This window comes from Takifugu rubripes, chromosome 21 (genome assembly GCF_901000725.2).
Source record: "Takifugu rubripes chromosome 21, fTakRub1.2, whole genome shotgun sequence".
In the NCBI taxonomy this organism is placed as follows: domain Eukaryota; kingdom Metazoa; phylum Chordata; class Actinopteri; order Tetraodontiformes; family Tetraodontidae; genus Takifugu; species Takifugu rubripes.
Genome location: NC_042305.1, coordinates 9,952,238 through 9,965,038, shown reverse-complemented (window position 1 = coordinate 9,965,038; position 12,801 = coordinate 9,952,238). Strand labels below are relative to the sequence as shown.

The 12,801-nt window shown below is 41.9% G+C and overlaps 3 protein-coding genes across 3 annotated transcripts; 1 reads left to right on the top strand and 2 right to left on the bottom strand.

Annotated features, from left to right (window-relative positions):
- Window positions 1-72: 72 nt before the first annotated feature.
- On the bottom strand, window positions 73-2,919 carry LOC101079097 (T-box transcription factor TBX3-like). Its single transcript, XM_011615546.2, has 7 exons — window positions 2,444-2,919; window positions 1,900-2,164; window positions 1,685-1,831; window positions 1,386-1,462; window positions 1,012-1,100; window positions 654-940; window positions 73-551 (listed from the first exon to the last, which is right to left on the bottom strand). The coding sequence occupies exons 1-7, from the start codon at window positions 2,749-2,751 to the stop codon at window positions 342-344; spliced, it is 1,383 nt and encodes a 460-aa protein (XP_011613848.2). The 5' UTR covers window positions 2,752-2,919; the 3' UTR covers window positions 73-341.
- Window positions 2,920-7,320: 4,401 nt separating this feature from the next.
- On the top strand, window positions 7,321-11,350 carry LOC101078870 (VIP36-like protein). The gene is made up of 8 exons (XM_003974756.3): window positions 7,321-7,560; window positions 8,213-8,331; window positions 8,432-8,549; window positions 8,699-8,781; window positions 9,069-9,230; window positions 9,363-9,477; window positions 9,571-9,684; window positions 9,797-11,350. The coding sequence occupies exons 1-8, from the start codon at window positions 7,347-7,349 to the stop codon at window positions 9,937-9,939; spliced, it is 1,068 nt and encodes a 355-aa protein (XP_003974805.2). The 5' UTR covers window positions 7,321-7,346; the 3' UTR covers window positions 9,940-11,350.
- Window positions 11,351-11,587: 237 nt separating this feature from the next.
- uqcc3 (ubiquinol-cytochrome c reductase complex assembly factor 3) lies at window positions 11,588-12,625 on the bottom strand. Its single transcript, XM_003974755.3, has 2 exons — window positions 12,377-12,625; window positions 11,588-11,945 (listed from the first exon to the last, which is right to left on the bottom strand). The coding sequence occupies exons 1-2, from the start codon at window positions 12,491-12,493 to the stop codon at window positions 11,814-11,816; spliced, it is 249 nt and encodes an 82-aa protein (XP_003974804.2). The 5' UTR covers window positions 12,494-12,625; the 3' UTR covers window positions 11,588-11,813.
- Between the last annotated feature and the right edge of the window lie 176 nt (window positions 12,626-12,801).

Here is a 12,801-nt window from a genome sequence, read left to right as displayed (position 1 = left end):
TTTTGCTTTAAAATTTATTGGGGAAAAGAATAATGAAAAATTAATGAAAAAGTTTATTGTGTGATTGTTTTTATTAGCATCATTTTATATATTGTTTTTTCCTCTTAACTCAAATGTACAATGATGAGTGTAATTTTAAAGAATCATTTGGGTTTTGGGGGATTTTTTAGTGACCTTTTTTATTATTTTTTACAGTGTGAAAGAAGAATAGGTCATATATTTCAATTCCAAACTTTATTCATAGAGCACTGTTTTGAAAACACTTAAGGATCGCTGTGCAGATACCAGGTGGTATCAAATTAATTTAGTTTCAGCCTTATTATGCTGTTTGTGCCTCAGCTTCAGGTATGCGAAGGTAATTCGGTCCATTCAGCACCACCTGCAGGAGTGGCAGATGACAGCAGGAACGGTGGCGTGAAGCAGAGGTTCTGACTCGGACAGACTCTGAGATCCAGTCTGGGCTGTGGCGACGGGGCCAGAAACTGGAGCGACGCTGCAGAGAAGTACGGATACAACAAGAAGCTCCTGAAGTGGGAGAGACCCACCAGGTCCTGATAATGACACAAGCCCAGAGGTTCAGGTTTTAGTATTTTATAAATATACACGCTCTTCAACACCTTTAGTCCCTCAAACTAAAGAGTATGCTGCTGTACCTGCACCACTAGTGGCTGACGTGTGCTGCTGGGAAACTCTGGACCTCCTGCTGGGCTCAGTTGCCGAGCTGCTGCCCCGTTCCAGCTGGTCACGTGAGCAGATTCAGGGCCCACGTAAGGGGATCGTTGCAGATGTCGAAGATTGTGTGTTTCGCAAGACTCTGTCCCATCAGGTAAGGAGGGGATGACGTCTCCAGTGACACGGGCATCGTTAGATGCTGCTGTTACTGGCTCAGTTCTGGTTTCTGTGGGAATCTTTTCTTCGTCTTTCTCACTTTCATCAGAAGCTTCAAATAAATCAGCAGAAAAATGTACAATAAGTTTGATTCAATAAAAATGAAAGAGATGGAGTTTTTACCTGCAGTTCTGGAGTTCTTGTGATCTTTAACAGAGCCCAAATCTGGGATTCGCATCATTTTAGAGGAATGTGAAGAACGAGAGAGTTTCCTGAAGTAAAGGCAGAAAGAAAACAGGTGGAAATAAATCAAACCTTGATGGAAAAATGAACAAATTCTTCCCAATTTTTTCAGGAAACCTGTCATTATTTTCAAAATGCAGACTAAAGTTTTGAATTTTTGGAAGTTACAGGAAGACTTCCAATGACAGCCTCCAAAATACTTATAGTAATTCAACAAAAAAACAGGCAGAAGATGATCATCTCATGATTAGAAACGAAGGGTGGACATTAATGATTTTAATATCACATTTTCTGTTGGACAACGATGAACTTGCCTCTTTTCTCGTCGGCCATTTCCGGCGTCTCGGAAGCCTTTTGCAAAAGGGTTGTTGTCTATTTTCAGCTGTGTGATCTGAACAAACACGTTTGAGAGCAAAACCAAATATTCTGCTGAAGTGAAGTGACAATAACAACTCACTGGAGTTCTCATAAATTGGGAGGTATTTTCAAGATGTATGAAGTCAAGATGCTCTTCAGAAAATGACTTTTATTTCAGGTGAATTTCATATTTTAACAGTTTCACCCAAATATGAATTCAGGACACTAGAGCTCTACCACTTTCAAATGGTCTCACCTGGTCGTTCTGGTAGGCTGTGACCGCCATGAACTCCGTCTCAGTGAAGATAAAGGTCCTGAAGGTGCTGAGTGGCAGCTTCAGCAGGTTGTTGGCCTTCACCACATGAAACCTGGGCTGATATTTGTGCATCGAGTTCAGGATTGTCTGCAAACATACAAACGAGTCCAGCGGGGCAGAAAAGGTTGCGATGCACGTATTGGGTTCACACTTACAAAACCGTGCGTGTCTGATAGGTTGTTGGTCAGCTTCAGCTTGGTGAAGGTCACCACTTTGGACATCCACTGCTGCCCCGTAGCCGGGCTGTCGGGGTGGATGTAGATCCGTTTTGGCGCCTCCGGATCGGCCTTCCCAGCCACGGTCCAGTGGCGCTGAAACTTGTACCTGCAGTCGTCTACAGTCACGATGTCCATCAGCAGGATGTATCTGGCTGCTGTGTCCATCCCGCTGCAGCTCACCTTCAGAGGCGGAAACATCCGCCTGTGCACAGAAACACATATAAAAGTATAAATTTAGGCTACTTTTTATGGAACTGTGGTCTTTGATTGTTTTATCATCTATAACAAACTACAATGATTTACAATTGTTACATGTAGAAGCTGTTATAGATAACTAAAACCATGAAGGTCGCATGCGTGTTGGTCCTTTTTGCTTGTATACAAGGACCAACACGCAACATGGTGGTGTTAAGAGGTTATATGCTCATAAAGTAAAACTAAGGGTTGTACTGCAAGATCGTTCTCTCTGCGCGTTACTTACCTTCCGGATTTGGTAATGACCATTTCGGTGCCGAGTTTATGGAACTCCATCCAGAGGTCTCTGGATTCCAGACAAAGTTTGGGCTCTTCATTCTCTCCTCTTCCTCCGTGCAGAGCTTCAGATGGTCCTCTCCAGGTCAAAGACGCCTCCGGGGCGCGAGTCATGGGCGCCTCCAGACTGGCCTCTGCTGGACCGTGACGAGGGAAAGTGACGTCTGATAACAGCGAGGGTCCCGCAAACAGACCACCGTGAAGAGACACCGCCGGCGGTACCCTACCCGGGACAAACGGACCTGTGAAGCCCCGCATGACATCCAAAAGAAAAAGTTTTTACGCACGACTGCGGCTGAGCTTTAGCGGCTGCAAGGTGAAAAGATCTTAGCTTTGATTCTCTTCTGTCGTTGCTCTGAGGAGCGCTCCTAAATTCTGTTTCTGTCCGTCACAACGAATTCTCAGTCTGAGTCCAAACTGCGTCCGGACCCGTTTGGGCTCAGTGTGACACCAACAGTGGGCGGAGTTTCACCAGCGCCGCGTTCATAATTACGCATGAAAACCTTTTCAAGTTTCATCAGCAAGGAAGCTTAAAACCTTTAAGGCACACTCAGACCGACTGCAGCAGATTTTATTTTAGTGGTAAATGAATTAGAACGAATATTAGTCTTGTTTGTCCACGATTCAGTAGAGTTCAGGTACTTTTCAGAGAGGAAGAAATAGTTCACATTAGGCCAAAAATACCTATCTGTAATCGCAAGGATTTAAGATCATTTTTGCAAATATTTGGTAATTGAATATATTTACATACAAATGTCTGATATTACCCCCTTTTGAATAAAAAAAAAAATGCAAATTAGGAAACTGAAACTGTGGGTTTGTTACTGCCTGTTATGAGACAGCCTGTTATAAAAGCAACCTATTCTGTTTCAGCACAAAAGGAGCCAGACTGGCCCCACATGGCTGCCTGAGTGACATCCTCCTCATCAGGTCAGAAGTGTGGCGACAGAGCTGCTGATAAGCTTCCCTATCTGGGGAAAACCCTACGTGCTCGTCTGCGCGCTTCAAAGAACCAGTCTGAAACCTGAAACAGTCCCTGGAACGATAGCGAAAAAGCCGCCCCACTGTTATTTGTGGGTTTGGCCCACAAGCTGAGTGTGAAACCTGTCGCCGAGGATAAAGCTGCAGATCTTCACTGGGTCGCTGCCCAGTCACACCGACTGGCCACTGACTGGAACAGCCATCTGCTCCACAAGAGAAGATCAGTTTACAATCAAAACCACGGGCGTCAGAGTGCTGGTGAGGCCCCCACAACAGAGTTTGAACTGTTTTGTGACATTTTCCAGCACCAGAATGAAACCTTAAAGACATTTGATTTGCCCTTTTCCACTGGAGAGGCAGTGGAGATACCCTTCAACTAGTTTCAGCCACTAGAAGCCATTCTCATAATAATTCAGCTCACTTAACCCACAGCGGGGGCACAAAAGAGGAAATTTTATCAGATACAAGTTACCAAAAGCACCACAGAGTGCAAGCCTCAAACCAACACTAAAGCAAAGTGGATTTTAGGCTTGGAAAAGGGCCTTTGTTGCTCTTTTACCCCTGCAAATGTGCGTAACCACATTTCTTCACATTGACTGAGCTGGTAAAGCATTCAAAACAATGAAGGGACCAAAATCATAGCTCAGGAATTCAACTAAAGAAACAAAAGTGGGAAACAGATGACAAGTCTTTGCCAGCATCTGTGGTCAACAGAAACCTTCACGATGTTCCTCCTCAACTGCTGAATTCTGATGTCCTAATGAAGCAACATCAAATTTAGTGATGTCACTTATGATGAAATGTGTGGAAACACTGAGTAACATAAATATTTTCTGAACTTACAGACTCTGAATTTTTGCACCTTCACATGTCAACAAAGTTGTTTCACATCTATTCACAAAAGCATCTGACTCGCTAATGACTGAGACAGAAAACTGTATACTCTCATATCAGACATCATTTCCATGTAGAATGCTGATTTTCAGGCTGATTTTCATCTTCAAAAACAGCAGCTTTGTCATGCTGGACCTCTGTAGATCTGCTCCGCGGCTGCTGGACCAGCTCTGAATCAGTGTCGTCTCTGCAGCACCTCTGCTGTTTGGACAGTTCAAAATGGATGAATGGAGCTGTAACATTAGCAGGTTAGTGAGAGTTAACAGTGTCAGCACCAGAGGTGAGGCAGGTGGAGTTCAACCGCAGAGCGCAGGGGACAACAGAGACGTGCACACACAAACACATGCACACATAGAGACACATGGAGTCACCACATGGGGAGAGATGAAACATGAGAAAGTCAAGACCTCATCACATTGTGCCTCTAACAGAACTGGAGATCTGTTCTAACACATTCATGGGCTGTTGAAGCAGAGGATTCACAAGGTGATGCTGAACATTCCACACATTTCCAGCTCACCTCTGGAAAAGCCGGAAACAATGCAGATGTTTCCTCCTGCACAATTGAAGCCATCCAATGATATCACCTTATTTCAATGTCTTGATTTACTACTGTTTTAGTCTTCACATGATATATAAGAAGTGCTGTTTGCAAAACATGTTGTCTGTTGTGTGGCCTGTAAACATGTTAAAGTGTTACATGCTGGTTTTAGCCGACACTAACAAAAGCTTAATCATAAAGGCTGTACAGAGAACAATATTAATTACTCTGCTCAAAAACATCCCCTGCCTACTTAATTAACATGTTTGTATTGTACATCGTTTGCAGATTTTGGGGAGAAGAGTGATGAGTCTCTTTTACATCTGCCTCTGACTGCTATACTTTAACAGATGGATTCAAATTCAAGCAGTAATACTTTATTCTTCCACATCAGGAGACCCACTGATGAATGTCTACATGATGGTCATTTTAGAATACTGCAGTTTTTCAGGATATGTTTGATCATTAATTGTGTTTACTGATATTTTCTCTTATACTTGAACAAACATTTAAAAGTTTTTGTCCTAGAAACTCTAGAAAATTCAGGGTTTTTTGCCCAGACAGCAAACAAAAGAAATCAATGTTCTTTCTTTTCCAACAAGGACATAAATCAGAGGTGTGATGAGGTGAGCAAAGAGAGGAGATGAGGAAGAGCTGTGGAGAGGAGGAAGAGATCAATCCTGACACATTAGAGCTATTAGTTTATTGAGAGCAGGACGATGGATGTTAAAAAGAACTGTAACTGTTAAAAAAACAGCTTCTCTGCTGATGAGAATCAGAAGCAATCATCTAACATCAGACCAGGGCGACTTTGCATCCAATCAGCATAAAGAACATCAGCTTTAAGTGCACGTCAGGCTTCTACACTGATGCTGCTGCAAATCAAAACCTGAAATCAAACCCTGAAGGTGGAAATGAGCGGCTCAATTAAGAAAATGTGTTGTGCTTTTTGTCAGCACAAAGATCTGGAGGGCATAAACCTCGCGAGCCTCCGTATTTCACCACAGTATTGATTTGGACGGTGTGAATGTTTAAGTCCTGAGGTGTCGGGTGCTCACTAACTGTCCCCTATAAGTGCTCCTACATTAATGGACACATTCTGCCAGCAGAAGCATTAACGTCGTCTCATTATTTCATCATTCAGATGGCATAAGAAGGTACACATTTATCACCTGTTTGAGCACAGGAAGGGATTGAAACCTCATGGCGATGGTTATTAAAACAGATATTTGTGAAATACTGACTCCATGTTTTAACCTACTTACACTCAACAAAGCTACTTTCTCATTTTACTGACTACAATTTGGAGACAAATGTACTAGAATACAGAATTTCAGAATATACCTATACGACAGTTTCTTGTGAGCTGGGACTCTCGGCTCCATTAACTGAACCAAGTGTTGGTGCGTGATGGACGGCAGGAGGGCGTCAGGATCCGGGGAGAAACTATACTGATGCTATTGGTCCTCAGAGACATACAAAGAGAAGAGAGTGGGAATGAGAGTAATAACATAAAGGTGTTTACGATGAAGGGGCCCCGCGGTGTTTCCTAAGTACGTCCCCCAGGAAGATATTAATGATCCACCCTGAGAACGCTGGCGGGTCCCTGCTGGACCTTGAAACCTAAAACAGCAGCGTCTAGTCCGTCCTCCTGCCCACATAGATATCCCATTTATGAATCAACACACCCAACATTGTGTCGTCTGTGGAGGTCATAAACCCATCTTCTGATTATTGAGACAGGGTGGGGGACAGTGACCCCCCACTGTGGCAGACTTGTGGTGTAATCCGACACTAGGACAAATGATCTTTTAACGTCAGCTGGTCACAGTCAGATTCAGTGTTCGTCTTTATTAAAACTGTCCACACCTGTTCCACTGTAAACAATCCAGGGTCAATATTTCCCGGAGGAATCGAAGGCCTCACAGTGGAACATCCATGGTCAGACATTTCAGATGTATTGTCAGATATTGGAAATATAGAATTACAGCAGACAGGGTATTAATGTTGAAAATCAGTACGTTTAATAACTTGGAACAAGACTACATTGCAATTGGTCAGGCTTATGTAGTTTCTAAAACAAAAACTTTTTGTTCTTTTGGTCGGAATTTTGATCTTTAAAATCGAAATTTAAAATAAATCTAAATAAAGGTAATATTATTTTTATTATATGAAGGCACGGTGAATATAAATCTGGTTCTACATTGTTAGGATTAAAATAATTTCAGATGATTTGCATATTAGTGAACTAAGATTATATGCAATCATTTATGATTGTAAAACAAGTATTCAAACAGCTGTTGACAATTTGGCACTTTTTAAAATTCCAACTTTCATTTGATACATTTGGATTAATGCTTTATTTTACTTCCGGGTGTTTTAATCTGAAATCAATTTCCCGGAAGTTTGAACCCACGTGACCATCGGCAGTGTAAAAATGGCCGACGCTGTAACTAATCACACTAATCGGAATCGATTGAGAAGTTTCTACTTTTTTCCCCCGATGTTAGGTTTTGAAATCAGCCGTGAATTAATATGCGTGTTTTCCGTCTTGTGCGTGTTAATGAGCCGCTCGGTGGCGGCGGACGAGGCGGACTTTATGATGGAGGAATTTCAAAAGAAGGAGTTCTCTTTGGCGAAGCCGTACCGGGGTGAGTTCAGCTGTCAGCGGCTGTACGGCTGCTCTTCCCCTGCTAGGACCTGTTAACTAATGCTGCCACCGACAACTGAGTTAATCATGACCGGAATAAATCACAGAAACACCCATGCCATCCAGCAAAATGTTCATCAAAATGTTTCTTCTAAAATTGGATTTGCTGGGTGTAATAATTAACTAAGAGGAACTCTGTACCCTCCAAGTCATTTAAGCAAATGTTGGTTTGACTCGCTGCCAACTAATGGTTCCACACAAAACTTACTCACAATGTGCAATTCAGTTTCACTCTTTAAATTAAAAGATGCTGCTGCCTCAGATTAGGGTGCATCAATTAAGTTTTAATGTTCCTTATGAAACATGAAATAATAACATACCGTGCAATGCAACCTAAAAGGTTTTTTCTTTTTGTGCTGCAGTTAATTGTAACTGTAGTAACACAATGGGTCAAATGAATAAATATCTCATGAAAACTTCAAAGTGCTTCCAAGTATGAGCACAGTCAAACTATGATCTTTTTGGAGACACGCGCATAGAAAGGTTAAAACTTTAAGAGGTTCTAATCTAAATCTAAATAAACTACAATTGCATAGCTCCTGTTTAGAAACTCTAAAGTTTAATCTGTAAGCTCTCGCGATGCTGTTTTGCAGGTTTGGGATTCTCCAGCTCTTCTCAGTGGGATCTGATGGGCACGGCGATGGTTACACCCGACTATGTGAGGCTGACCCCTGACCTGCAGAGCAGACAAGGAGCAGTGTGGAGTCGAATTGTAGGTCCACTGGTACTAGAGTATATAATTCTGACCAAAATTTAAGATGTAACAAGAAACAACAAATAACTTACTTGTCATCATCTTCGTTGCTTTGCAGCCTTTGTTCTTACGCGATTGGGAGCTAAAGGTCCACTTTAAAATTCACGGAGTTGGAAAGAAGAATTTTAACGGGGACGGGATGGCTATATGGTTAACTAGAGATCGCATGCAGAATGGTGGGTAGAAGAATCATTAAAGAAACTGTTTTAAAACTCATTGGTGTTTATAATATCCACTCTGCTATGGAATAATAGCTCGTGATCCGTAGTGCCAGCATTATAAATCTCCACACGGCACTGTTTTTCACCTCTCACTTTCTCTGCAGGTCCTGTGTTCGGAAACATGAACCAGTTTACTGGACTTGGAGTTTTTATAGACACTTACCCTAATGCTGACAGACTCCACGATGTAAGTGACTCTGCCTTATCGAGCACTTCTGACACATATTTAAGAGAAGGCCTAGAGTTATTCTCCTGCACGTGGTTCATTCTCGGTTTTTAGACAGGGTATGATACATCTCTTCCATTAGACTTCTGGAATATCAGAGGACACAACCTGGCCCTCAGGCAGAATCAGTGTGTGAGAGTGTTCATTCATCGCCTCCATCAGTTCACCATCATGGTGTCACGTGCTTGGTTTCTGCAGCGGAGTGCAGCGTGTCAATGTGGTGTTTAACACGCCAGTTTTCCTTGCAGAGGTCTTACCCGTATATCTCTGTGATGCTGGGAAACGGGACATTGACCTACGACCACGACCGTGATGGAAGGGCCACTGAGCTCGGGGGGTGCACGGCTCTGGTGCGCAACTCAATCTACGACACCTTTCTCCTCATCAGATACTCCAGAAACAGACTCAAGGCATGCCTTTATTTAAGTATCTACATGTTAAGAAGAATTTCTCCACGCCTGGTTTACAGTTACTCATCTTTCCAATACACCTCCCTAGAAAATATAATAATTTTCTTTTCTATCTCTTGTGCTGCTACCCAGCTGATGGTGAATGTGGATGGGACGCAGGAATGGAAAGAATGTGCTGACATCTCAGGACTGCATTTACCTACAGGATACTTTCTCGGTGCCTCGTCTGCCACCGGTGATCTTTCAGGTATGACACGGTATAACCTTTGTCAGTTTCCAACATCTGCAGGTTCAGACAGAAGCCTTCACATCATCCCAACTGACTTCCACGCTGTTTTAGATAACCACGACATCATTTCCTTGAAGTTGTACCAGCTGACAGTACAAAGGAGTGCTGAGGAGGAGGAGGAGGAGGTTACCATCCCCAGAGTTGACAACATCAACCTGTTTCAAGGTAAAAATCACCCAATATCAAGTTATCTCTCTGACAAAGCTGATGTCATTATTGATTAGAAGGCTCTTTGTAGTGAGGAAATATAGTTAAGTAAATGTTCTTCGTGCTGCAGTGGAGGTCCAGGATGAAGGCATGAGCGGGGTCCAGTTCTTCTTCACCCTTCTCGTCTCCATCCTGGGTCTGGGCATGCTGGCGGTAATTGGAGTGGTGGTTTACGGACGCTGGAAGCAGAACAGACGCAAGCGCTTTTATTGATCAGAAATTGATTGGAGGGTTTTTCCAGTCTTGGATGCACTGGCTACTGTATCTGCAACCACACATTCAATCCAAATAACCTGACAACAAACAAAGAACCTCAGAGCCCAGAAAACAAAAATAGCAGAGATCAGAGAAAAGCTGTGATTATTTTTTTCTTTAGATGTTGACATCATGAAGCAGAGCACTGCTAATTTAACTGGAAAACACGTCGGAATCTACCACAGATGCTGTTTGAATGTTACATGTTTGACTTCCGGCATTTTATATGCACTTACGTTTCGCTGCCACTGGGGGCCGCTAGTCTGCAGCTTTCCAGCTGGTCTGAATTGAGTGGAAGAAAACACGATTTCGACTCGGTTCAACCGGAATGCTGAGTTTAAAATCACTGTTGTTTTTTTTACATTGTCAGAGCTTCTGGATATTTGACCTGTGGACTTTTTAAGATTTTCTCCCTGCCACACTAATTGAAACTGCACTGACCTTCATCAGTTCAGATTATTTCTGGCTTTTGTAAATGATTTTTTTTTGTTCATTACAAGAGTGCTGTTTTCCTCCTTTCACAGATCTAGAAAAGAGGACATAAACTCTTTTTTTGTCCTTATTATGTAGCAGATGCCGATAGTTAGCATGGCTCAAACGGACACTGAACTGAGTTGAAATAGTTCAGTTCTTTTGTGACAACAGATGACCTCATGAGGGTTTCTTTTGTTTTGTTTTAACCAAAACTGTCATGTCACGCACAAGGAGTAATTTAATATTGGGCTAACAACCCATCCAGTGTCTGTTTATGAGCTGCTCAGCAGCAGGTGTTGGTGTTTCTTCTCTAACATCACTTTTGAATTAAAGAAGGTGGTTTAGCTTCATGTCAGAGACAAATATGAGACAGAAATGATGTTAAAGGATGTTGGATGTCCTGTTTGAAGTGCCTGTCTGGGACCAATCAAACGACCCTCCCAGTCCACTCAACAGGTTTCAGCTCCACCTTCAGCAGGGATGGAGGATAGTATAATGCTAATAAAAGGCTCATCTTTGAAACTGATTATGACAAATAGTTGTTTTTAAATATATTTTCATGTGATTGTGTATGAAATAAATCATTCTAATGATAGTTTTTCCCACAGTTAAGACAACAGTTAAAACGGGTGTCCAGTTTATCTCAGTGCTTCCAGTTACTTTCAGACAAACCTGCTGAAAAATTACTAGAATTTACATAAATGTTGATGTGGGTGATTTGTATGAGTCAAGCTGATTTTATTTTTTTTAAAATCTACTAAATTTATCCCCAAACTTAGATCCCCCCAATTTTTCCTGTCTTACCTCTTTTTCTTAGTCTATTATTGTCTGTCCGATTATTGTGTCCTGTTGTGATCTGTTACACAAATCTTTAAATAAAGTCTAGTTTTTCTTTTTTCTTGTCTTGTAAAAAATGAAATCTTATGATTTCAGCAGTCATTGAAGTTTTACAGATATTTAAGAGATTTCATATGTCTCCACTTCACCTGACTGGTTATAGCAGGACAGACATGATTGCAGACCCTTTGGCATCATCACAGATGGTTCAAAATTCCATGACACCACAAACCTTTCAAATTTCTCTTGACAGAGTTCAAAACGTTTGGTATTGACAAATAAAAAATGAATATACTTCAGTTTATCTCGCTTCCCTGAGCTGAGATCAGACTTTATTCATGACTCGTACAATGATGAACAAACTCAAATGATTTCATGAACAATGTCAAGCAGTCACTGATACATTATCTCATACAACAGAGACATCACTGATACATCAGACAAAAGTGCCTGTTATGGTCCAGCATATCAGCAGCACCAAACCTTCTTTTTCAGGAAACAAAAACAAAACATAATTAATATTACTTCCGTGTTGGCCAGGAGCCTCGGGAAAGGTTCTCGTTGGTTTCAGCTGCATCCTTGAGCACCTGCATCACCAGAGCATTCTGCTTTCTCCTCTCTTCCATGGTCGACGGGCACGATTCCGGCAGGTTCTGTTTGGCAACAAGATTACAAGTAATCCTTATTAGACTTTGATCATTTTTACAATAGTAATGGCAGGTGTGTCTGTTATTGAAATATAATTTATGTAGAAAGGTCTTTTTGTCCTCAGAATACACCTGTTTTTTCTTATTCGTCTTCCCCTCCCCCCGCTATGGCGGTCTTCTCACTATTTTATCAATCAGCACTAATTCATCCTTTATTAATATGGCACTTTTTAACTTTTAAGTGGCCATGAAACGTTTTGTATGAGGAAGAACTCATATTTTGCCAGTGACACAAGCACCACAGCAGGATCACTTCTCTCCACAGAAAAACATCTTTCTGCCTAGATGAAATACTGAAATCAGCAATAACCTTATATTTCAGACATACTAAGTGGACAAACCTGCAGAAAAAGTGCCGTTTAAATTATTACATTCACCTTGAGAAGCTCTTTCCGCCTGTATTCTCCAGGAACGATCAGAGACCACATCCAATAGCCGAAACCCCCGAAACCAACCAGGCCGAGAGCAGACACAAAGGTCCGCAAGCTGCTCATGGTGGAGGAGAGGACGGTGCCGGCTACACTTGCTGAAATCTACGATCTAGTTCGTGCTCGGTACTGGTCCATGCGCTGGTTCATGAACAGTTCTATAACAGCAGAGGTACTCGACGGCGGACGGGACCATCAGGCAGCGCCATCTGCTGTATCGGAGAATTAAATGCTTATTTAATATGAAGCAATTTTTACTCCATCCGTCGTCTTCTATCCTCAGTCAGGGTAATGGTTCTCTAGTCTGTTTAGTCTATCCACAAATCAATTTTTGATCATTATTTTCGACTTGCATAAAAGTTGGTTTTTAAAGT